Raw genomic sequence first — 24,448 nt, 5'->3', positions numbered from 1 at the left:
AACATGACATAGGTGATGTTTTTTTTAAAATGTCCCATCTTCATGGTCCATTTGACAAAGCTACATTGCACCTCACACCTGGCTTTGACATTCCTCCTCCTTGAAGACACTGGCGGTGTAACCATCAACTAAACTACAACATCAACAACAGGGCCATGCGCACATCTCCCCTTCGTGGTGGAGGATTAGAGGCCACAACCGCAGGCAGTGCCGTTGTGGCCTTGCAACCCAAACTGTGGACCGGACAGCGAACCCACTCGCGAATCTGCGCTCTTTCAACGGAGGAATAGCAACACTACATTAACTCTTTGGAAGCCCTCTTGTGGCCACCAAACCTCGACATTGGCATTTAGCTCTTGAACACATTGACATCATTCGCAAGAATAGAATTTGTCAAATATAATGAGTTTTTATCTTTGTAATTTGTGCTTATGCACCACCAACAAAAACATCTGCGCAAGTTATGAACACTTGACATTCAAACCAAACATGTTTGGGTCCTCAGGACTGACATTGCCCACATTACGCGAAATACCAAATGTAATATTTTGTCTGTGCGCATTCATTGGACACAAGGTAGACGACCATCAACGCACTGCACTTGATGGCTCCCTTTAATCTGCAATAGCTGAAACCTGGATTTGAACCCGGAGTGTCAGCAGCGCTAGCTCAGCTATCTGACTAAATAGAAGCCTCCCAATGCACCCGCCTTACGACTAGACTACAAGAGACACATTTATGTACCGGTAAAATATGCTGAAGTACAGTGAATAACCCTCCAAAATCCATATGTGCGGAGGCCCTCATCCAGCAGTGCATTGACAAAAGATTGAAAATCATTGTTCTTGTTTTTATTCCTGAGGCGTAAAAACGGTATTCAAGCGAGGGCATCAATGTCAAGGACTACTCTTTGTAAAGCGCTGGAGTGTAACAATTATATATTTCTACAAATCCGACCACCTGTGCTGTTGTTAAATTACTTAATTGAATTTACTTCATTTATTTTATTTGACAGCAACACGGCCATTGCCATCACTGACTGCAGAGAGACTCACTGAGGCTTTCCTGATCAAACACGTTTAACGATGCAATCAAGAACAATAAAATATCATGAGATGAACATTAATTCCATATTCTCGCCTTCTGAGATCTGTCCAGTAACTTCTGATGCACACTTAGGGGCTGCATTTTCCCGCAGTTAGTGGATCACGTCCCGTGTTCTACCGATGGCACTTTATGCAAAAAATCAAGTCAAGTTAGAAATTATTCAAAGGATTCAATTCGGTGCGGAGACAATGAAAGTTATCAGAATGTATTACATTTAAATCCCAAACTACGAAATTAAATCCGTACTTGTGCCTAAAGATACAAACATCCGATAACCGAAACTCACCCCTACTACTACACATTCATATATACACTGTACACACAGAGCACATTGCAGTTGCGTGTTGATATAATACTGCAGCAACTCATCCAGTTCATTGTGTTCACAAAGCTTTCTTAGCCAGGGCCTCATTTCTCACCGACTGTCTTCTGTGTCGCTGGTAGACTGGAGTAAAACAGCGTGATTAGTAACAACAGTCATAGCGACAGGTCGACTGGATGTCGTCTGTCGGCTGTGGGAATATCTTCTGGTGTCATTGATCGACCGGAGTAGGTGGTTACGCGACTACTATTAGCTACAGACACCGGTGTGCCGGCAGTGAAAATGTTGTCCGGGTAATCGTCCCACACAGACCCCGGCTGGATAAAATTAAGCGAGATTCCCCCCCCCCCCCACACCACTTCTGTAAACACCACGGCGTCTCTCCACGCTCGGAAAACATTCAGCGTCCACGCTCGGCTCCGTGCGGCACGTTCGCCGTCACGTTCCTCCTGTGCTTGGCTCCCATGGCCGGCTCGGCGTGCGGTGGCGAGGTGGCGTTCTTGTGCCCAGGCCACGTCCGTTCGGGGATGCAGCCTTCCATCTGCAGCATCTCGGGCCAGTTCAGATACAGGTTCTTCTTGGGGATACTCCGCACGTGCTGTGGAGGCAGACACACAGCACTGATCGCCCGTATAGTCTTGACAGGCTGCTTGGGGCAAGCGCCGTTCACGAGCACCTGTGAAGAAGGCCCGCATGGCAAACGAGGGGGCTAATGTGGGCAGCACTACGCCCAGCTGCCTTTGTGTCCCCAGCGGTGATGTTCACACACTGCACCAGGTATTCATTTTAGGCTGAGTCAACTTAGGGGAGGCCCAGGACCTGTTCAGATAATCGTCGATTATATTGTCCTCAAGCGGGAATCTAGCTCGGGCTGCCGGGTTCGCAGCGCAGTGCGCTGACCGCTGACCCACTGAGAACCCTAACACCGTGCCCAGGATTCAGCATCCTTTGTTTAATCGGGAGACGTCCCATCTCCTTTCTACTTTAATCGTTCACTCGCTCGACCACAGAGGCATTGCTGTGGCTGCGTCTGCTCAGACTGGTGACCTGCCGGCTTCTGCAGAGCCACCTGCAGTTCTTCATCAGGGAGCCTGAAAATATTGGGTGAAAAATCAAGCCCCGCCTGGGTCAACTGGCGATCGCGTGGCCAGTATCTATTCGGAGGGAGGGGGGGCGGGGTACCATCTCAAAGGGGCTCTTCCCCCGGATGCCCTTGGCCCCGACGAAAGCCCAGCTGTCCCTCCTCTTCAGCAGCCGGGCCACTGAGCTCCCCAGCTCAGTCAGCAGTTGCCGCGCGGTGGTGTTGAGCCTGCGGGAAACCACGTGGCGATCACAAAGCACTTCGGCGCACGGGCGCTTTCACAAAACTTCGGTGGCTTCTTGGGATTTAAAATCGCCCGACTAATAGTAATATGTTTGGGGTGTTGTCTAGAATGTGATTGTAATTAAAACAAAAATATATGGTTATAAGTCGATGGTTTCATGGGGCATACCCAGTGAACTGTGATCGATGGGTGAGGAGCAAAGGGATTGTGGACGCAGTTGTGGGCAAGGGGTTTGGGTGGACGCGGGTTACATTCTGACTTGGGAGGAGTGGTTTCTGCTTGGTGTGGGTCAGTTGAGCATGGTGAAAATTTTGAAACTATTCAAGAATGTTTTATTTTACCAGGTAAGGCTCACTGAGCTATATAGCTCTTTTTCAGAAGCGACCTGGCCACAAATGATAGCTCAACAAAATAGCTTATCACGTGGACATTTATAGCAGCCAAATACTCGAAGCGCGTGTTTTCCAGATGTAGAGAAAATTCCACGCGATCACGGGGCGAGAGACATACTAACTCCAAGTATATAGGCACCAGGGTCAGGATAATACTCACCGACCCTCTGCATATCAGGCGAGGTAGATAACATCTCGCCACCGTGACACCCACTAATCATGAGCGGTTGAAACTCAGATCCATATCCCAATGTCTCAGCAGTGTCAGCCCAGTGTCTCTTGACTCCGGAGCCTCCCAGACCAAGTACTGACCTTGGATCTCTATGGTCTCTGATATCAATAATGATAAATCATCATCATCATGATTTGTTTTTGATTGAGCCGCTCTCCTATACCCCGGGGCATCTCAGGCCATTTTACATCTCACATCTCATTTCAACGCATTTCCTTGGGTACCCCCAGTGGCAGCTGTCCCTGTGGGCACCAGGTGACTCAGCACGTGGCTTACAAATGGGCAATAGTCTGCTGCCAGTCGGGGGCGACGATTACGATGTGCAATCCCGATTGAGTAATAAGCGGTGTCATTTTCGAACTTGGGAAAGTTGGACACTTGAAGCCGGTACACAGTGGCCTAACTCTTGCGAATGACGTCAAGGGATCTTTAACTTCCACTGCGAGTGTAGTATTATTGTTTGCTACGGGTAGTGCACCGCGCAGTATTAACCAGGGCGGCCGCCGCATTCGAAAACAGTAACCTCTGCAACAGGCTGCGAGCGCGCTATCGCCCCCTGCCTTGGATGGCGCAGGAGCCGAGCTCGTTCGGCGGGCTCGGCGGGGTCGGCGGGCTGCCGTGTACCTGGTGGCCGGGTCGTGGAAGCTGGCGAGCATTACGATGGTGCCGGGCCTCACGGAGCGCAGGAAGTTCACCATTCCCGCGTCGTCTGCGCGCGCGCGGCCAAGCACGGGCACGCCGCCGTGCATCACAGAGACAGACAAACGCAGATCAACGTTGGATTTCATTTCATTTATTAGGTTTGTTGAACCAGCTGGCCTGGATTGGGCAAATCCGAGCCCACTTTTCACCCAGGAAACTGTAGAGCAGCACAGACTCAGTGTTACTAACCCACCATTACAACTAACAATAACATATTTAAGAATCACAATTGTATGTATGCGTGTTGAACTTCTTTCGCATCGTACATAGCCAACCGTGCTAATTGGAGCATCTGGGTACTGGTGATCATCTCCCGTTTACAGCCCCGAGCCAGTGGTGGGGAATTTCACGTTCCTATGGCGGGGCGAGCCTTTACAGAAAACTACATACGGTATTCTTGACCGTCGTACTCATTTTACAGAAGCCAGGAGGATGACGGGCAGAGTCGACCACCCAACCAGGATTTGTCCGAATGCGGTACGGAGCGATGGCGCGGTGGATGGCGCAGTGCGCCGTGAGTGCGACTGTCCTCACCTCCGTTGAACGTGTTGAAATACGACGTCGTTAACATTTTCCCACTCGTACCTGCGACAGGGATTAGAGGTGCGAAAAAAATATTGTAAATATTTCCACAGGTGCCGCCATCACCACCATCGTCATCAAAAAGCCACGCTCAGTCCACTGCTGGATGAAGACCTCCCCAAATTGTCACCGTCTGCCACGATCCTGTGGTGTAAATAATCCACTCAACACCTACACAAGAACTGATGTCATCACTCCATCTCTGCGTTGGATGTTCCCTTGGGTGTACAACCAAAGCAAAACAAAAATTGACCATTTCCTGTTTACAGCCCTGAGCGAGGAGTGGACATTCCACATTCCTCTGGCAGGGATGAGTTATCCCATAAAACATTCTCTGTTGACCTTTCAAAAAGTGTTACTCATTTTCTAGACCCCAGGGGGATGATGGGCTGAGTCAACCCCCGACAGGGATGTGAACTTGCAGCCTTGTGGTCGCGGACTACAGCAATGGCAGATCGAGTTGTGTATTAGAACAATGTTCTCTGTTTACCCAGCAAAGCGTCACCGAGTCCCATGACTCTTTGTCAGGAGAGTCCTGCTACATCGAGACGTTTGGCCGATGCCGCTGTTGAGTTGCTTGCGACTGAGCTCAGGATGAAAGGCTTACCATTTACCAATGCGATATTTATCCCGAAGCCAACGTTATTCAGCACGGTGCTCATTAATCTGCGAGTGGGAAAACACGCACGCACACAAGACAACGTCGTTCGCTAGCATCCACAGTTATATATTCACCCCCGAGACACCCACAACATTTCGGTCAAAAATCACGGTATTTTCTCCCTTCAACAAGGTGATATAAATTCTGACTTGTGATGGGACGTTGTAGGATGAACGTTGAGATTTATAAGGGCACGGGGTGACCGATAGTGTCTGAATTGGTCTGTAATAAGGTAGGGCACTGATGAGGGGTTGACGGGTTTGTGTTATTATTTAAGAGAAGGTACATGGTGATCAGGGATTGCAGTAGAGTATGAGGCACGTCTCCAATTTAAATTTGGCCGGACTCCGTGCTGAGAAATTCAGCTGCGGTGTTGTGACGTGGAGGGTGTTCACACCTGGCAACCCCTTGTCAGTGCCCTATCTTGTTACAGACCAACTCAGACCCTATTGGTCACCCCCGTGCTCTTATACATCTCAAGGTTCATCCTAAAAAGTCCCACCACAAGGGAGAAACACAAACAAATAGACAAAACAATATTTCCCTGGACAAGAATACGGGTGAACATGATGGGTTGAGAACTTTCGGTGTTTCTGATCGCTATTGCAGGCACGCAACTTGCCCTTGTGAAGAGGACTTTTGAAATAAAGTTTTGCCGTTCCACAAACCCCCCCCCCACCCCCCGGGCGTTCAGCTGCTGTGCAGTCGCCCCGCTGATCACAACGCGGAGTCTCGACTCATCACCTCCGCAACGTCATTATTTCTATTGTTGGTATTCAGTGGCGGCTCCTGCAAAATCTCTCAGGGGGGGCAAATGTCTGGATGATTTATAAGGATAAGGTCCACCCATGCAAAAGATAAATTAACAGCTTAAGCATGTAAAGGCAACTTCACTTCTTTAATATTAATGAAAAATAAAGTGACTCTTACAATACATCTTGTTTGTTTATATACTCACTATTAATACAATCCACTCAAGTTTATTTTATTAAAGATTCCACTAGGTGGCGACAAATAATATTGTTGGATGCAACGTGCTTTCGTATGATGACGTAAACACGTTAGTGCGAGCCCTCCCGGAAGCCATAGAGAATGCATTGCAGCGGCCCCCGTTCGAAAAAAAACACCTTTGAATGTAAGTCTATGGGACCACTCGGGGCGATTCTCAGCCAGAGTGAAATCGCCCAAAAAGAGGCGGTACTCCACAGAACGTAGCATGACGCTGATTGGACTATATCTAGAGGCACAGTGACGGCTAGCGTGACTCTGTGGTTGAATGACATTGGTGGTGCGTCGCCCAATCGCCCTAATGAAGAAACCGCCCCTGTTGGTATTGCTGCTGTCTATTTATGCGACCTGTTCCCCTTCGCAAGGTTTACGGCGGGAGGAGAGGGCCCGGGGCGGACTGGCGACACCGGCGACACCGCATTGCACAGCATTCACAGCCAAGCGGAACGGCAGCAGCCAGGCAGCCAGCTGGCGCCAACTGCTCCCAAGCTCTGCGGTCCTCTACATATTGTGATTTAATTTTTTTCAGTCAATGAGTGTTTTTACACGCGGGAGGGAAACCGGAGTTTTTACCGATAACCGCCGGGAACCGTTACGCTACAGCAGGAGACGGCGGGGGGTCGTAGGAAGGGGCAGAGATGTGGGAAGGGAGCGGCTCACATCTCGTCGTTGAAGCACAGCGTAGGCCCCAAGAAGTTTCCGGCGCCGGAGTCGATGCTGAAGGAGAAGTGGTGCGGGGGACACGGAGACTGCAGGCCGCACACGTTGCCTCTCTTGGCAGGCGCTTGGGGACGGCGAGGAGGGGTGGCGCAATCATTGGGGGTGGCGCAATCTAAACTAAAAGCTATTTTTTATTTTACCAGGTAAGGCTCATTGAGCTGCCTTTTTCTGAAGCGACCGGACCACAAATGATGGCTCAACGACGTGGCTTATCATCACGTGGAAATGTATAGCAACCGAACACTCAAACCGCACGTTGATTCTAAATGTGGAGGGAAACACCGGAGAATCCTGATAAAAATCTACTCAACCACGGGGAGAAAACGCAAACTCCAAATATACATCAGGCATCGGTGTCGGGATCGAACCCATGCACTCCTGTATACCGGGCGAGGTAGTTAACATCTCACCACCGTGGCGCCCAACCATGGGGGGCAGCGCAATCATCAGGGGGCAGTGCACGCCAGCATGCCCATGCCCAGGGACTCATTTTTCATTGAGTATTTTCCGGGACGCTGGCTGCAGTGGGGTAAGCGGCGCGTGGCTCGTGGGACACGATGGCTCCCGCCTGGGTTACCTTTCTTGGATCCCCGCGGCTTCCGCGTGGGCAGCAGAGGAGAGTAAATCGCGTTTTGATATCCAAGAGAGGTGACGTTTCTGAGCCATAGCCGGTGTTAGAAATGTGCTCTAAGGTCAGGGAGGTGGTCTTAAGATCGCTTGAGCATGCGTGGAGAAGAGACAAAGGAGATGGAATGAGACGAGCCATTGAGATTAGAAACCCTGGGACTCACACAGGATCCATAGACTCACACAGGATCCATAGACTCACACAGGAACCATAGACTCACGCAGAAACCCATCGAATCACAGAGAACCATAGACTAACACAGGACCCATAGACTAACACATTATTCATAGACAAACACAAGATCCATAGACTCACACAGGAACCATAGACTCACACAGGACCCATCGACTAATAGATGACCCATAGACTCACACAGAGCCCCATAGACTCACACAGAGACCCATAGACTCACACAGAGACCCATAGACTCACACAGAGACCCATAGACTCACCCAGAGCCCCATAGACTCACACATAGCCCCATAGACTCACACAGAGATCCATAGACTCACACAGAGACCCATAGACTCACACAGAGACCCATAGACTCACACAGAGACCCATAGACTCACACAGAGCCCCACAGACTCACACAGAGATCCATAGACTCACACAGAGCCCCATAGACTCACACAGAAATTCATAGAATCACACAGAAACCAGAGACTCATATGGGGAGACAGACTCAGCAGTAATGGGACCCGAGGCATGTGGATGTTTGTGCTGCACTTACGGTTTGGGTTGATTTGCCTTTTCACTTCTGCAAGACAGACACGCAAGGCAAATGCGGGATTAGTTCCATTGGGTCGGTCCACTCGGCTAACACTCAAGCTGGCACACATACATGTCAAAGTAATATTTTAGTGCACGGCCCAAAGATGAAATCGGTACCACCCAAGGTAGCATACCTTTAGTAGTACCGATTTATTTACACGGCTAATTCGTGACTTACTTGATAACCCCACTCATTTTAAGTGGTCATGGCGTTATTCACTGTTGTTGTTCACATGAGTAAATTGGAACAGCTGCTGTAATGCTCCCTGAAGTGGTAGCGGCAAATGAAAACGTCGGGTCTGGGCTCGTGGACTATTTGCGCTCACAGGGTGGTGATATCTCCCTCGTCTGGTTCGAGGGAGGCCGTGGGTTCGATCCTGACCCCCGGCGCCTGTTGTATATTTAGAATGGACACCTTCTCCCCGTGGTGGAGATTTATCCGATGAGCTCTCATCGCGTGTGGCCAGGTCGCTTCTGGAACTAATCGCGCTTCTCAGTGGGCTTTAGCTGGCAAATAAAAGAAAGTAGCCGTAGTTTGGATAAATGCAAGTGCTTGATATCGTTTGCAAATTCAGATGCTTTCAGGTGAGGCCAGTTTTACAAACGCTATTACACTACGTGCCCACACACAAAAAGGTCGTTTTTAAACAGCAAAGGATAATGGGAATCTCAGCATGATTTGCATTCCTAGATGACGTCATCCATATTTAATTGTTCTGACAATGAAGAACGCTTGCATATCTTTTGACAAACGAGAATCACAATTGCTTACGACTGACAAACACAAGTGGCCCGATGTTCCCGTCCGTGGGTGGCTACTCTACAAGAGCCATCATGCAGCGAGGGGTCAATGAAGGACTCTTGAAGAAAACCTTAGGCCCTCATATTTTGTCGGCCCCCCGTTCCACGTTGAAGAAACGGCGGCCATCGGAAGAAAAATAATGTCTTTGAATTACGGTGACAACATTGTTGACTTAGCCACAGCAGCGAAAGACATGATTTGGTTTGTTTTCGATTGAAGAAATGAGTACAGTGAGTGAGTTATGTTTGACAAATATACCTACAGTCAAATAAATACCTAAAATTTACAAAGGTAAATAAATTTTAATTTCAGAATGATTCCGAACAGTGTGTGATCACGGCACATGCTTCGGGCCGTCCCTCCTATTAGCCTTAGGCCTCTCATAACCTGAATCCGGCTTTGATCAAAAGGTCCAAATCTCACGCTGATGAACGGGTGTGGTGGGCGAACACAGCGTGGTGCTGGTGGTGGATGAGACGACGCAGGGCCGTGTTTGGCGGGGAGCCAGGCCTGACGACGTGGGCTGTGGAATCACTGAACGACGCTCGCGAGAGCAGTGGCTAGAGCAGGTAGGACAGCAGTAGCTAGAGCAGGTAAGGCAGCAGTAGTTAGGGCAGGTAGGGCAACAGTAGCTAGGGTAGCAGTAGCTAAGGCAGGTGAGGCAGCAGTGGCTAGGACAGGAAAGGCAGCAGTAGGTAAGGCAGGTAAGGCAGCAGTAGGTAAGGCAGGTAGGACAGCAGTAGGTAAGGCAGGTAAGGCAGCAGTAGGTAAGGCAGGTAAGGCAGCAGTAGGTAAGGCAGGTAGGACAGCAGTAGGTAAGGCAGGTAAGGCAGCAGTAGGTAAGGCAGGTAAGGCAGCAGTAGGTAAGGCAGGTAGGACAGCAGTAGGTAAGGCAGGTAGGACAGCAGTAGGTAAGGCAGGTACGGCAGCAGTAGGTAAGGCAGGTAAGGCAGCAGTATGTAAGGCAGGTAGGACAGCAGTAGGTAAGGCAGGTAAGGCAGCAGTAGGTAAGGCAGGTAAGGCAGCAGTAGGAAAGGCAGGTAGGACAGCAGTAGGTAAGGCAGGTAAGGCAGCAGTAGGTAAGGCAGGTAAGGCAGCAGTAGGTAAGGCAGGTAGGACAGCAGTAGGTAAGGCAGGTAAGGCAGCAGTAGGTAAGGCAGGTAAGGCAGCAGTAGGTAAGGCAGGTAGGACAGCAGTAGGTAAGGCAGGTAAGGCAGCAGTAGGTAAGGCAGGTAGGACAGCAGTAGGTAAGGCAGGTAGGACAGCAGTAGGTAAGGCAGGTAAGGCAGCAGTAGGTAAGGCAGGTAAGGCAGCAGTAGGTAAGGCAGGTAGGACAGCAGTAGGTAAGGCAGGTAAGGCAGCAGTAGGTAAGGCAGCAGTAGGTAAGGCAGGTAGGACAGCAGTAGGTAAGGCAGGTAAGGCAGCAGTAGGTAAGGCAGGTAAAGCAGCAGTAGGTAAGGCAGGTAGGACAGCAGTAGGTAAGGCAGGTAAGGCAGCAGTAGGTAAGGCAGCAGTAGGTAAGGCAGGTAGGACAGCAGTAGGTAAGGCAGGTAAAGCAGCAGTAGGTAAGGCAGGTAAGGCAGCAGTAGCTAGGGCAGCAGTGGCTAGAGCAGGTAAGGCAGCAGTAGCTAGGGCAGCAGTGGCTAGGGCAGGCAAGGCAGCAGTGGCTAGGGCAGGCAAGGCAGCAGTGGCTAGGGCAGCAGTGGCTAGGGCAGGCGGGGCAGCAGTGGCTAGGGCAGGTAAGGCAGCAGTGGCTAGGCAGGCGAGGCAGCAGTGGCTAGGGCAGGCGAGGCAGCAGTGGCTAGGGCAGCAGTGGCTAGGGCAGCAGTGGCTAGGGCAGGCGAGGCAGCAGTGGCTAGGGCAGGTAAGGCAGCAGTGGCTAGGGCAGGCGAGGCAGCAGTGGCTAGGGCAGGCGAGGCAGCAGTGGCTAGGGCAGCAGTGGCTAGGGCAGGCGAGGCAGCAGTGGCTAGGGCAGGTAAGGCAGCAGTAGGTAAGGCAGGTAAGGCAGCAGTAGGTAAGGCAACAGTAGGTAAGGCAGGTAGGACAGCAGTAGGTAAGGCAGGTAAGGCAGCAGTAGGTAAGGCAGGTAAAGCAGCAGTAGGTAAGGCAGGTACGGCAGCAGTAGGTAAGGCAGGTAAGGCAGCAGTATGTAAGGCAGGTAGGACAGCAGTAGGTAAGGCAGGTAAGGCAGCAGTAGGTAAGGCAGGTAAGGCAGCAGTAGGAAAGGCAGGTAGGACAGCAGTAGGTAAGGCAGGTAAGGCAGCAGTAGGTAAGGCAGGTAAGGCAGCAGTAGGTAAGGCAGGTAGGACAGCAGTAGGTAAGGCAGGTAAGGCAGCAGTAGGTAAGGCAGGTAAGGCAGCAGTAGGTAAGGCAGGTAGGACAGCAGTAGGTAAGGCAGGTAGGACAGCAGTAGGTAAGGCAGGTAGGACAGCAGTAGGTAAGGCAGGTAAGGCAGCAGTAGGTAAGGCAGGTAAGGCAGCAGTAGGTAAGGCAGGTAGGACAGCAGTAGGTAAGGCAGGTAAGGCAGCAGTAGGTAAGGCAGCAGTAGGTAAGGCAGGTAGGACAGCAGTAGGTAAGGCAGGTAAGGCAGCAGTAGGTAAGGCAGGTAAAGCAGCAGTAGGTAAGGCAGGTAGGACAGCAGTAGGTAAGGCAGGTAAGGCAGCAGTAGGTAAGGCAGCAGTAGGTAAGGCAGGTAGGACAGCAGTAGGTAAGGCAGGTAAAGCAGCAGTAGGTAAGGCAGGTAAGGCAGCAGTAGCTAGGGCAGCAGTGGCTAGAGCAGGTAAGGCAGCAGTAGCTAGGGCAGCAGTGGCTAGGGCAGGTAAGGCAGCAGTGGCTAGGGCAGGCAAGGCAGCAGTGGCTAGGGCAGCAGTGGCTAGGGCAGGCGGGGCAGCAGTGGCTAGGGCAGGTAAGGCAGCAGTGGCTAGGCAGGCGAGGCAGCAGTGGCTAGGGCAGGCGAGGCAGCAGTGGCTAGGGCAGCAGTGGCTAGGGCAGCAGTGGCTAGGGCAGGCGAGGCAGCAGTGGCTAGGGCAGGTAAGGCAGCAGTGGCTAGGGCAGGCGAGGCAGCAGTGGCTAGGGCAGGCGAGGCAGCAGTGGCTAGGGCAGCAGTGGCTAGGGCAGGCGAGGCAGCAGTGGCTAGGGCAGGTAAGGCAGCAGTAGGTAAGGCAGGTAGGACAGCAGTAGGTAAGGCAGGTAAGGCAGCAGTAGGTAAGGCAACAGTAGGTAAGGCAGGTAGGACAGCAGTAGGTAAGGCAGGTAAGGCAGCAGTAGGTAAGGCAGGTAAAGCAGCAGTAGGTAAGGCAGGTAAGGCAGCAGTAGCTAGGGCAGCAGTGGCTAGAGCAGGTAAGGCAGCAGTAGCTAGGGCAGCAGTGGCTAGGGCAGGTAAGGCAGCAGTGGCTAGGGCAGGCGAGGCAGCAGTGGCTAGGGCAGCAGTGGCTAGGGCAGGCGGGGCAGCAGTGGCTAGGGCAGGTAAGGCAGCAGTGGCTAGGGCAGGCGAGGCAGCAGTGGCTAGGGCAGGCGAGGCAGCAGTGGCTAGGGCAGCAGTGGCTAGGGCAGGCGAGGCAGCAGTGGCTAGGGCAGGTAAGGCAGCAGTGGCTAGGGCAGGCGAGGCAGCAGTGGCTAGGGCAGGCGAGGCAGCAGTGGCTAGGGCAGCAGTGGCTAGGGCAGGCGAGGCAGCAGTGGCTAGGGCAGGTAAGGCAGCAGTGGCTAGGGCAGGCGAGGCAGCAGTGGCTAGGGCAGGCGAGGCAGCAGTAGCGATACAAGAGTGATAGGGAGGCGACTGGCCGCCGGCATGCGGCGTTAGGGCTGAACGATTGATCGATTTCAAATCGAAATCGCAATTTGAAACAATGTGATTAGCATATCGCGAAGGCTGCGATTTTTTGGCGATTTGAAAAGTCATTTTACTTTCTTATTGGAATTGTAATATTTATTATTATAACTGTATTTATTTAACTTAACACTTGTTCTATGTTTGATTGTTCTATTTCATCTTCTTAGGTTCTTTCGGTAAAGCCACGCAGAAAGTAAAATAAAATAAAAACAAAAATCACGACGTTTCAGGTGGGACCGTCACAGCCAGATTAGCTGTATACAGCTAATCTGGCTGTGACGGTCCCACCTGATGACGGAGACTTGTGTTGCCTCCGAAACGTCGTGATTTTTGTTTTTATTTTATTTTACTTTCTGCGTGGCTTTACCGAAAGAACCTAAGAAGATGATTCCTTGCAGTCACGAAAGCTTCAAATCTGTTCTATTTCAATTAAAACATTTTGATAAATAAATGTTGGAAGCAATTAATATATTTTAAGTTCTCATCCTTGCATTAGAATATATAGATCAGTTCATATTTTGATGGTATCACGTGGTAATGCTCCATCACACGTTTTAAATCTATTACACAGTGAATATTGAACTGAAGATTGACTTTGAAACATTTTTACTCGCAAATCAAATCACAATCGCAATGTCAGAAATATCTCAATTTGATATTTTCCCCAAATCGTTCAGCCCTATGCGGCGTTCCAAAAAAAAAAACAATTCCTGGAAAGTATAGTTCGGAGGCCGTGCCGGACAATCATCGGCGCGCGCGCGTGTCCACCCGCCCGTCTCGCCGTCTCGCGTGTCCACCCGCCCGCCCGCCGTCTCGCGTCGTACCGGCCATCAGGCGGTGTATCCGCGATGACTTCTCCATGCTGGAGATGAAGACGTCGGTGATGACGAAGTAGATGATGCCGAGCGAGCACAGCACCAGCAGGAAGTGCCGCAGCTGCCCTGCCAGCCCAGCGGGGAGGGGGGGCAGGCGCACGGGGGGGGGGGGGGTCACGCACAGCCGACGGTGGGTGGTGGTGGGTGGTGGTGGCGGGTGGTGGTGGTGGGTGGTGGTGGCGGCGTGGGTGGTGGTGGTGGGTGGTGGTGGTGAGTGGTGGTGGCGGCGTGGGTGCTACAGCGTGGATGGGTGGTGGGATAGGGGTTGCCAACCTTCGTCACGCATTGGCCGGCAGTTTTGACCAGACATTGATATTGGAAGCCATCGGGGAGATTTTAATGACAGAATCGGATATCGTAGGAAAGTAAATTATTCATAAATAAATAATTATCCTGGAATATATTAAGTCAGAGTTGGCAACCCATGAGTGTGTAGATTGATAACAAATAGCTAGGTGGGTGGGTAGGTGCACAGTTTGGTAGGTGGGTGGGTAGGTAAGTTGGTGCGTGTGGAGGTGCGTGGGTAGGTGGGCTAGCTCGGTGGATTGGCGCGTGGTAGGTAGGTGGGTGGGTAAGTTGGTGCGTGTGGAGGTGCGTGGGTAGGTGGGCTAGCTCGGTGGATTGGCGCGTGGTAGGTAGGTGGGTGGGTAAGTTGGTGCGTGTGGAGGTGCGTGGGTAGGTGGGCTAGCTCGGTGGATTGGCGCGTGGTAGGTAGGTGGGTGGGTAAGTTGGTGCGTGTGGAGGTGCGTGGGTAGGTGGGTTAGCTCGGTGGATTGGCGCGTGGTAGGTAGGTGAGTGGGTAGTAGGTATGTAGATAAAGTAGGTGGGTAGCAGAGATGTGGTGTCGTCATTGAAATATATTTATGCAGTCAAAATATATGCATTGAATTGTGTGCATAACAGTCAATTAATTGTTTGTATTCCAATGGTAATAATTTAAATTTTATTTTACAAGTAATATTATCCATCTTCATTACCATGAAGTCGACATGGGGTAAAGCAGTGGTGCAGTGGTCAGCGCACTGCCCTTCAAACCCGGCGACCTGAGTTCAACTCCCGATCACCGCCAACATCCGAACCGAATCCTGGGCCCTCCACGACCCTTCACCAACCCGCATTGACCAGCGTGGTGAAGTATGGTCAAAACCATTACACGGCATGGGGAGCCCTTCGTACGGCAGCGGAATGACAGTCGGCTGTCGATGTATCGGGAATAACTACGCCCGTACGTAGGTAGGCGTGTGTGGAGATCGCCACGTGGTCATGTAGCTGCGTGAACAGGTAGGAGGGCAGCGAGCGAGTACTGGGGTAGGTACATGGCTAGGTAGGTGCACAGGTAGGTGAGGAGAGAGAAGGAGGGTCGGTGGACGAGGTGGGTATGCAGGTAGGCAGGCCGGCAAGATATGTATGACCTTTGTGGTGATTGAACAACGTTTTTCAACACAGGTATTTTGCATTTAAATTAAAAACACTGCACAGAGAAAATACTTTGCACGAGCCAAGGAGGCTTAGCCCGCCAATATCGTGAGCAAAGCGGTTTCAATTCTAGATTTGAAGCTTTCGTGAATGCAAGGATTCATATTCTTAGGTTTTTTCCGGTAAAGTCACGGAGGTAAAAAAAATTAATAAAAGTAAAATAAAAATCACGACGTTTCGGAGGCAACACAAGCTTCCGTCTTCAAGTGGAACCGTCACAGCACGCTTGCTGTATCAAGTAAAATATACATTCCAAGAGACCCGACCTTGTATATATTTATTTTACTTTTATTAATTTTAATTAATTTTTTTATTTTTTACCTACGTGACTTTACCGATAAAACCTAAGAGTACGGTTTCAATTCATTATCATAATCGAGAATTCAGCCACGCGCGACTTAACGGGGAGCGACCTTCAGCAAACATCGGATAGAGAATGATTAAGGGGCCATCCATTTAGTACGATCGATTAATAAAGCTGTTCCATCAGCACCAGCGATGTTCCCGAAGAGCGACACACGCACACAGCGGGGCGGGGTGCTTCAATGGTCATTACAGGCGGCGTCATACAGGCAGGTGCAAGAAACCTGAAAAATGACATTTAGGAGATCATAGAAATGTGTTTTTTACGCAATGCATTTTACTTACACGATCCAAACAAAACAACCTTAAAAAAAATGAATGATAAATAGGTTTGCATCATTCATTGTTTTGCTCAAAAAACAAGTACTGTCAAATTCTACATTTGAAGCTTTCGTGACTGCAAGGATTCATATTCTTAGGGTTTTCGGTAAAGTCACGTAAGTAAAAAAAATCAAAATTAATAAAAGTAAAATAAAAATCACGACGTTTCGGAAGCTTGTGTTGCCTCCGAAACGTCGTGATTTTTATTTTATTTTACTTTTATAAATTTTGATTTTTTTTTTTACCTACGTGACTTTACCGAAAATCCTAAGAATATGAAGTACTGTCAAAACCCAGTCATATATTTATTCATAGATCCAGTCAAACATGTATTTTAGTCATATCTGGTTTAAATTGAAATCCCTTCCCTTTATAACTCACTTATCCTCTCCCATTTCCAAGTCAAAGGTCGTAAATACTGACCCAGTAGCATAGCTTGAAAACAAGAGCCAATCAACAATTGTAAGCATCATTTTCATTCTGGGTGACCCAGAATTAGTAAAGTTGGACTACATTGATTTCGGAAGCATTTTGGCTGTCGACCGGTGGTGTTCTTAGACCGGTCATCGCAAGCCATCATTGTACTCTTCATAGCGTACGGCTGGGAGTTCGATCTCGACGATTGCGCAATGGGAATCGCATGCCGGTGCGAGGTCAACTCCGTGGTGTCGTGGCAAGGCTCCACATGGCTTACAGGAAATGTCTCTCGCTGTAAGTTGGCACGCCATACCAAGCCACTTCAATAGCTCTCTCGCTTTAAAGGCGAGGCAGAGTTTCATGAAAATCCCTCTAAACAATGGTAATCCGCGCGTCGCTCCTCCGATGCGTGTTTACCTGCTTATTTTTACTCCTGGAAAGTGGAGTGGCGATTCAATGGTTGGAACACTTGCGCTGCCAGTCACCAGAGTGTCCAATGGTTGACGCTGGCGCTCACTACTCCTGGCTCAGAGGCACCCTGGCCGTGCCCGAGTACGTTGCATCTGATCTTGTTTGTCTTGCCCACATGCGGTCGCTCTATCCACATTCCTACTACGACAGAGCCTTCACGTGCAGCGTGGAGCAGTGGTTAGCGTCACTGTGCTCTTGGCTCTGCGACCTGAGTTCCATTCCCGGTCACAGCTGACACCAGTGGCGAGTTACGTCTCAACCATGACTAACGCGGCGTCATCCAGTAGTGGATCGATGAAGGGCTGTCGTCTTTAAGAGCTGTCCCAAGTCAAATTCAGCGCCGTCTTTTCTTACTGCTGTCAGACAACGCACATTTTTTAAAAGTTTATTTTATTCAAATCACAACCCCCTACCCCACCCCCTGATGCGTTTTCGGGTTGTACCGCGTGACGTTCGGCACGATGTCCGACGTTTCGCTCCACGCGCTCGGAGCTCTGAATCCGGTTCCCGAAGAAGCTGCCTGGCACGTGGAGCGAAACGCCGAAACATCGCGGCCGAACGACGGGCGGGGCGACCCGAACGTCAAATTTCGATTTAAAGCTTTCGTGACTGCAGGGATTCATCTTCTTGGTTCTTTCGGTAAAGTCACGTAGAAGGGAAATAATAAAATAATAAAAATGAAACATAATAAAATACAATTCTCACGACGTTTCGGCCACAACGCAAGCAGCCGTCCTCAGGTGAAGAACAGGTCTGTCGGAAAGACAGCGTCTGAATGGGCACCACCAGGCTTGGCAGCGTATATTTAAGCTGGGTTGGAGGGGGAAGGGGCGCCTTGACAAAGGAATTTGCATATCAAGAGGAATTTAGCATATTTATGGGAAATGCAGATATGGGATTAGTCACTACTTGTGGAATGCGTAGGAGGTGGGGGGGGGGTTTCAAAGTCATGTTATGCCCGTGAATTATGCAGTATGCAGGATTAGCAGCATCAACGTCCTTCATTGTGCGTCTCTCTGCATCTAAACACACACACACCAACTTGTCACGCTAAGCCTGTGGGCCTGTCTGTTGGCTTTCCCAGTCGAATGTTCTTAAGCAGCATTCGTTCTGGGCATAGGGTGCCGCGTGACTCCAGCCCGCTGGGTCTCATCAGAGCCACCGTGGCACAACGGAGGAAAGTTTACACCTCGGTGAGCGGCTACAGGTTTTAGAGATGTGTATTCATACCGGAGGAATCCGATGAGCTATAAAGCTCTTTTTGCACAGATGTCCCAGTAAGAGGCGGGTAAGAACGTAACAACAAACGATACCAAAGCATGATCGTGGTACAAAGTACAATAAATGTAGACAAATCACCCTAAACACATACAAATACACCTAAACCGTCCCCACCCTACCCGACAAAGCCCACTGCGGTATTAACTCGTTGTTCAGAAGCGACTTGGCCACCACAAACGATAGCTCAACAAAGTGGCCCATCAAGGAACCTCCCAAAAAAACAACCCCATCGTCACGAACCGAGGCCGCCGTGGGCCCCGTCAGCCCACACACAGGAGGAGGAGGTCCTTACCAACCAAAGAGGAGGCGGAGGGTTGTTCCATGCTTCTGCGCCGCAGCTGCGAAACCTCCGACTCCAGTCCAAATAATGCCAGAGCAGCCCATCAGAATAACGTCCAATCAGTGTTATGAAACAAAAGGATGCCCCGACTGGCGAATTTTAATCGCAGCACTGTAATCGGTTCGCAAAGAGCACGAACAGAGGAATATGCATACTCGTTGGGTCTTTCGGTAAAGTCACGTAGGAAAAAAAAACAAATCACGACGTTTCAATCGACCGCAACACAAAGCAATAGTCCCGAGTTAATGCCTCAGTGGGCTTTGTCTGCTAGGATGGGATGGTGTAATGTTGTACTTGTTTGTGTTTATGGTGATTTGTCTTGTACTTCGCACCACTAGCATATTTTTTTTGACCTGAGGACGATTGCTTGTGTTGCGATCGAAACGTCGTGATTTGTTTTATGTTTTCTTCTATCTACGTGACTTCACCGAAAGACCCAGAGTATGAATTCCTGCAGTCACGAAAGCTTTAAGTCAAGAGGAATTTTTGTTTTCCTAAAACTTACAGGGCGTTGGAGCTTTTGCCGCTTTCAAAATTCACAAAAGAGCCCCGTTGTGTTTCTTTGCCTCGGTGGGGAAAGGTTTCATTCTTGGCGAGACTTTAGTGTCCTTAATCGTTGCTCAAGAAAACACCGGACAGTTTGGGCATACATTGGAAATACGTGAAACCAGAGGAGTGTGAATCACACGTTGACAATGAGGTGAGGCTACACATGTTCACGTGCTGCATCGGCATGATCAAAATGTGTAGCCATTTGCGAAAGACACAATTATAAAGAAACAGGGCACAGGTAATGATCACGTAATAGTCAATGTCAATGTAAAGACATACACGCAGACACGCACGCGTGCACACACGCGCATGTCTCATTGTGTGGTACTGGATCAAGACAGTGACGCTTCACAATTCGACGCGTGCGCTGGGAGAAACTTGAGAGCCCACACCAAAGCGCGCTTTGTGGCAGATGACGTGAATGGAAGCGGTGTTCATTTGACTCCGTGGCCATCTGACGATACAATAACAAAAACAACTATCGAGAGAACAATTGCAAGGTATACTCCTGAAGCAAGGCCACAAGTAAAACAAAAATCCACGCGCAAGGCATTGCCACTGTCCCAGCACAGAGCACCGTGTGAAACCCACCAGCACCTGTTCACAGCCCACCATCCATCCCTTCCGAGATCGATCATCGGAACACACACCGCTGCCATGCTGACACTAACTCAGCAATGACTTCCCGTGGCAGGAGTCGGCAAGCAACAATAGCAAGAAGAGACTTTTTGTTGAATTCGGGGGGGGGGGAATTCCTCCCCCCCCTCCTTAATATTTCAAAAGCCGGCAATGCACGTGGTGACTACGAGACGGCGGTGGTCATTACGAGTACTAGTAATAGTAGTAGTACTAGTAACAGTAGTAGTACTATTAATAAGTAACCGTCACGAAGCAGTCCTGAAGAAGCCGCTCGCGGCTCCGGAGGTGCAGGTTGCCGGCACAGGAATGAGGAATTTCCACTCATGGTTCAGGGCTGTGAACACCAGATAAGCAAGCAAAGCCTCAACGCTCATCAGAGCAAGAACTAACTCTGGACGAAGCGGCGTGTTACACGAAATTAAGCTCAAAACGACGTTTTATTTTACCATGTGAAGCCCACCGAGCTATAGAGCTGTTTTTCAGAAGCGATATTGAAAGCGGCCAAATACTCGAAACTCTGCTGAATGTGGTGGGGAAAACCGAAGGACCCGGAGAAAAATCCACTCGACCGCAGGAAGAGAGACACGAAAATCCAAATATACAGCAGGCCGTCAGGGTCGGGATCGAACCCACGACCTCCTGTATACCAGGCGATGTAGTTAACATCTCACCACGGGGAGAGAGAGAGACACGCAAACTCCAAATATACAGCAGGCGTCAAGATCGGGATCGAAACCACGACCTCCTCCATACCAGGCGATGTAGTTAACATCTCACCACGGGGAGAGAGAGAGACACGCAAACTCCAAATATACAGCAGGCGTCAAGATCGGGATCGAACCCACGACCTCCTGCATACCAGGCGAGGTAGTTAACATCAGCCAGTCTTCGCACGCCACGTTGGGAAAGGCAGGCGGGACGACCCAGCAAAGTCGGCGACAATAATCCGAAGCTGGAGGTCGCCGCCTTTCTTGATTCGCGTCTTCCCGAAACCAAAGGAAAGAAGCGAAAGGCGAAGAAAGTGGAGGGGAGTGGTGGTGGTGGTTGTTGGTGTGTGGGGGGTGGTGGTGGTTGTTGGTGTGTTTGGGGGGTGGTGGTGGGGGGGTAGACACACAGCGACCCAGGCCGACTCACTTTGTATCCTCATGCCCCGCCAGCCTCGAGCGAGTGAGCAGCAGCAGCGGCACTGCCGGGCAGCCCCGCCACCAAATATCCTGCACCTCGGAGGAGACCTGAAAAAAAAAGTCGCGACGCTTGCGGGACAGCGCATTCCTCTCTCTTGCTGCGCCCCCACCCCCCCACCGTGTTTTTTCCCTTCTCTCTCTCTCTTCTTTATATTTGCCTCGGAGCTCTTCTTAACAACAGCAGCGACAACAAAAAAGAAGTGAAATGCATCGCGTGCACATTTCTCGCCGGGGCGGGAGGCCGGATGCGCGGTCCACGCCGACTTCGCGGACGACGGCGGTGACCCCAGGTAGTGACCCCCGGCGGTGACCCTTGGTGGTGACCCTCGGTGATGACCCCCGGCGGTGACCCCAGGTGGTGACCCTCGGTGGTGACCCTTGGTGGTGACCCTTGGTGGTGACCCTCGGTGATGACCCCCGGTGATGACCCCAGGTGGTGACCCTCGGTGATGACCCCCGGTGATGACCCCCGGTGGTGACCCTCGGTGGTGACCCCCGGCGGTGACCCCCGGTGATGACCCCCGGCGGTGACCCCCGGCGATGACCCCCGGTGATGACCCCCGGTGGTGACCCTCGGTGATGACCCCCGGTGGTGACCCTCGGTGATGACCCTCGACGGTGACCCCCGGTGATGACCCCAGGCGGTGACCCTCGGTGGTGACCCCCGGTGATGACCCCCGGCGGTGACCCTCGGTAATGAACCCCGGTGGTGACCCTCGGCGGTGACCCTCGGTGGTGACCCCCGGTGGTGACCCCCGGCGGTGGTGACCCTCAGCGCCGACGGCTTTCAAATCGCCTCGAACATTGCCCCATAGACTTTCTATTGTAACCGGTTCCCTATCTCTTAACATTGCCCCATAGACTTTCTATTGTAACCGGTTCCCTATCTCTTAACATTGCCCCATAGACTTTCTATTGGAACCGGTTCCCTATCTCTTAACATTGCCCCATAGACTTTCTATTGGAACCGGTTCTCTATCTCTAAACATTGCCCCTTCGACCTTTTGGCTCAGTGGGTTTCGCAGTGCTCAGAGTGCTCAGGAAACGAACTTGTGATCGTGTGTCTGTGCTCTTCTCACAGTACTGTCGTCACAAGTGCCGTGATTACATCTCACACTCGCGTCACGTCTTGAATGCACGACGGAAAAACTCTTACTTTTAAACCGCTTTATATTATTGTACAGGCTTTGGTGATAATGAACAATTGAAACGCTTTGTAACGGTTGCAAATAATTAACAATGTAACGTTATTCCTCTTGTAAATGTCAAGCAAAGTCCAAAAGTCACTGTGCCCACCTTACACTTTATTTATTGTGTTTACTTTGCCTGCAACACAGGGCAATACGTGTGTCTGTGTGTGTTTAGTTTGGTCCAATAGGCGCTTCGTAACGAGAATCTCACACCTGTCAACACCTGGTCAGTGTCCTACCTGATTACTGACCAATTCAGACATTATATCTTGTGATTTGAAGCTTTCGTGACTGCAAGAATTCATACTCATAGGTTTTTTCGGTAAAGTCACGTAGGTGAAAAATAAATGATAAAATACATAATAAAAATAATAGAAAAAATAATATAAATAACATAATAAATCACTTATTTCTATTATTTTTTCTATTATTTTTATTATTTACTTTATCATTTATTTTTTACCTACGTGACTTTACCGAAACAACCTAAGAGTATCAGACATTATTGATCACCCCGTGCCCTTATAAATCTTCACGTTCACCCTACAAAGTGCCATCACAAATAGACACAAACAAATAGACACAAACATTGTGTTCCCACATTGAAACGGCTGTACGCCCTATGGACCTGAAAACTCAATTTCCCTGCACAAGAACACGGAGTAAAACGTCGTATGGGTTGACAGCTATGAAATTATCTAGCGGGCGAGCAAGACCACGAAAGCACGAATGAGAGAATCATTGTGCAGGAAAAAAAAACAGCGCAAATTTCTGATATCAAGGCCAAAAGCCGTCAATTGAATTTCACGATCATCGTGTGTATGTCTGTATGTGTGTAACCCCGCTCACGACAACACCAGTGATGTTTATCTGAACCGGTCCTGGGTCACCTCCCCGAGGTCGACTCAGCCTCAAATGAGTACCCGGTGCGGTGTGTAAAAATCGCCACTGGGGAGACAAAGGCGGCCGGGCGTGGTGCTGGCCACCCACCCCCTCGTGTGCCGTGCCGGCCTTCATAGGTGCTACTCGCGAACAACACTTGCCCCTACAGTCTGTTACAGGCTATACGAGGGGATCTTTGTCTTTGTGCACCCAGTAAACCAACGCGGCGAAAAACGCAAACAAACGCGATTCGCAGAAAACACAGAAATGTTTGGCAACGAGTGGAGTAGAAACGAGGACGCGAGGCAGTAAACCAACACCGCTCCCAAAACATCGCCGCCCATCATTGTGTCGATGCACGCGAGACCCCCACCCCTGCCTTGCCTGCCTGCCCTGTCTGCCCTGCGCTGCCCTGCCTGCCTTCCCTCTCCCTGCCTCGCCTGCCCTGCCTGCCCTGCCTCGCCTGCCCTGCCTCGCCTGCCCTGCCTACCCTGCCTCGCCTGCCCTGCCTTGCCCTGCCTTGCCCTGTCTTGCCTGCCTTGCCCTGCCTTGCCTTGCCTCGCCTGCCCTCTCCCTGCCCTGCCTGCATTGCCTGCCCTGCCTTGCCTGTCTCGCCTGCCCTGCCTGCCCGTCCAGCACAGTGGGTCTGCAAACCTGGCGGCTTCGGAGCCGCGCGCGGTGGCTCATTTATAGCACCTCATGCAAGTGCGGCTCTAGAAATTCGTGAGAAGAAACAAACCGTGGCTCTTCCTCTTGTTATTTTTGTTGCCGAACCAAGCCGGTGAGCGTGAGCTGGTGAGAGGCGTGCCCAAGACCAATGAGGAAGGTTTGCCAACTTTAAAATGGGACTTTTTATTTGCCAGTATCAAAGTATGAAAAGATAAGAATAGCTTTTACACTTTCTGGCAATGAAACAGGAGTTGTGTTAAGATGTTCAAACACCAAACATTTTACAAGGAATCAAGTTTGCATTAACCACACGCAGTGCTTGTTGTGAACACGCAAACAAATCATGCTCTGATCAAATACTGGCAAAAAAGGTCCCATTCTGTAGCTGCAGCTCATCCCGAGCTTTAAATGCCCCGACAGTGGCATGGTATAGTGGCAATGTCTTTGTGCTGTTCGCCTTTTGGCGCTGTTCTCTGGTCTGACACTGGTGAGACTCGGCCATAAAGAAGGATGTCTCTGGTGTAGAACAATCCGTTCCAAAGACAATGAATTTATGATACTATCCGCATATATATTATAATATACCACCCACCGCCACCCACCCACCCACCCATCGTCGTAGTTTTTTGTTTATTTTCTTGTTATTTTTTTAACCTATCTACGTGACTTTACCGAAAGACCCAAAGAATATGAATTCCTGCAGT

At 50.4% G+C, this 24,448-nt stretch overlaps 1 protein-coding gene across 3 annotated transcripts; it reads right to left on the bottom strand.

Annotated features, from left to right (window-relative positions):
- Positions 1 to 836: 836 nt before the first annotated feature.
- On the bottom strand, positions 837 to 21,489 carry FAM3C (FAM3 metabolism regulating signaling molecule C). Of its 3 annotated transcripts, none has more exons than XM_078612970.1 (9): positions 20,954 to 21,489; positions 13,909 to 14,025; positions 8,413 to 8,439; positions 6,992 to 7,115; positions 5,270 to 5,328; positions 4,615 to 4,665; positions 4,003 to 4,087; positions 2,612 to 2,738; positions 837 to 2,027 (listed from the first exon to the last, which is right to left on the bottom strand). In XM_078612970.1, the coding sequence occupies exons 1-9, from the start codon at positions 21,087 to 21,089 to the stop codon at positions 1,830 to 1,832; spliced, it is 924 nt and encodes a 307-aa protein (XP_078469096.1). In that variant the 5' UTR covers positions 21,090 to 21,489; the 3' UTR covers positions 837 to 1,829. The 3 variants fall into 3 exon arrangements, with proteins under 3 accessions (XP_078469096.1, XP_078469098.1, XP_078469097.1); XM_078612972.1 differs by lacking the exon at positions 20,954 to 21,489 and adding an exon at positions 20,679 to 20,904; XM_078612971.1 differs by lacking the exon at positions 20,954 to 21,489 and adding an exon at positions 18,581 to 18,707.
- Positions 21,490 to 24,448: the final 2,959 nt, after the last annotated feature.

The sequence above is a fragment of the Lampetra planeri genome, chromosome 40 (genome assembly GCF_965212315.1).
Source record: "Lampetra planeri chromosome 40, kcLamPlan1.2.h2, whole genome shotgun sequence".
Lineage (NCBI taxonomy): Eukaryota > Metazoa > Chordata > Hyperoartia > Petromyzontiformes > Petromyzontidae > Lampetra > Lampetra planeri.
This window is presented reverse-complemented; position numbering and strand designations above follow the sequence as displayed.

Coding starts and splice junctions, on each gene's coding strand:
- FAM3C (XM_078612970.1), bottom strand. CDS start 21,089: ATGCGCTGTCCCGCAAGCGTCGCGACTTTTTTTTTCAGGTCTCCTCCG. Junction 14,026..20,953: donor GCGGGGCATGAGGATACAAA/GTGAGTCGGCCT, acceptor CTGGGCTGGCAG/GGCAGCTGCGGCACTTCCTG. Junction 7,116..8,412: donor AAGGCAAATCAACCCAAACC/GTAAGTGCAGCA, acceptor GCCGTCCCCAAG/CGCCTGCCAAGAGAGGCAAC.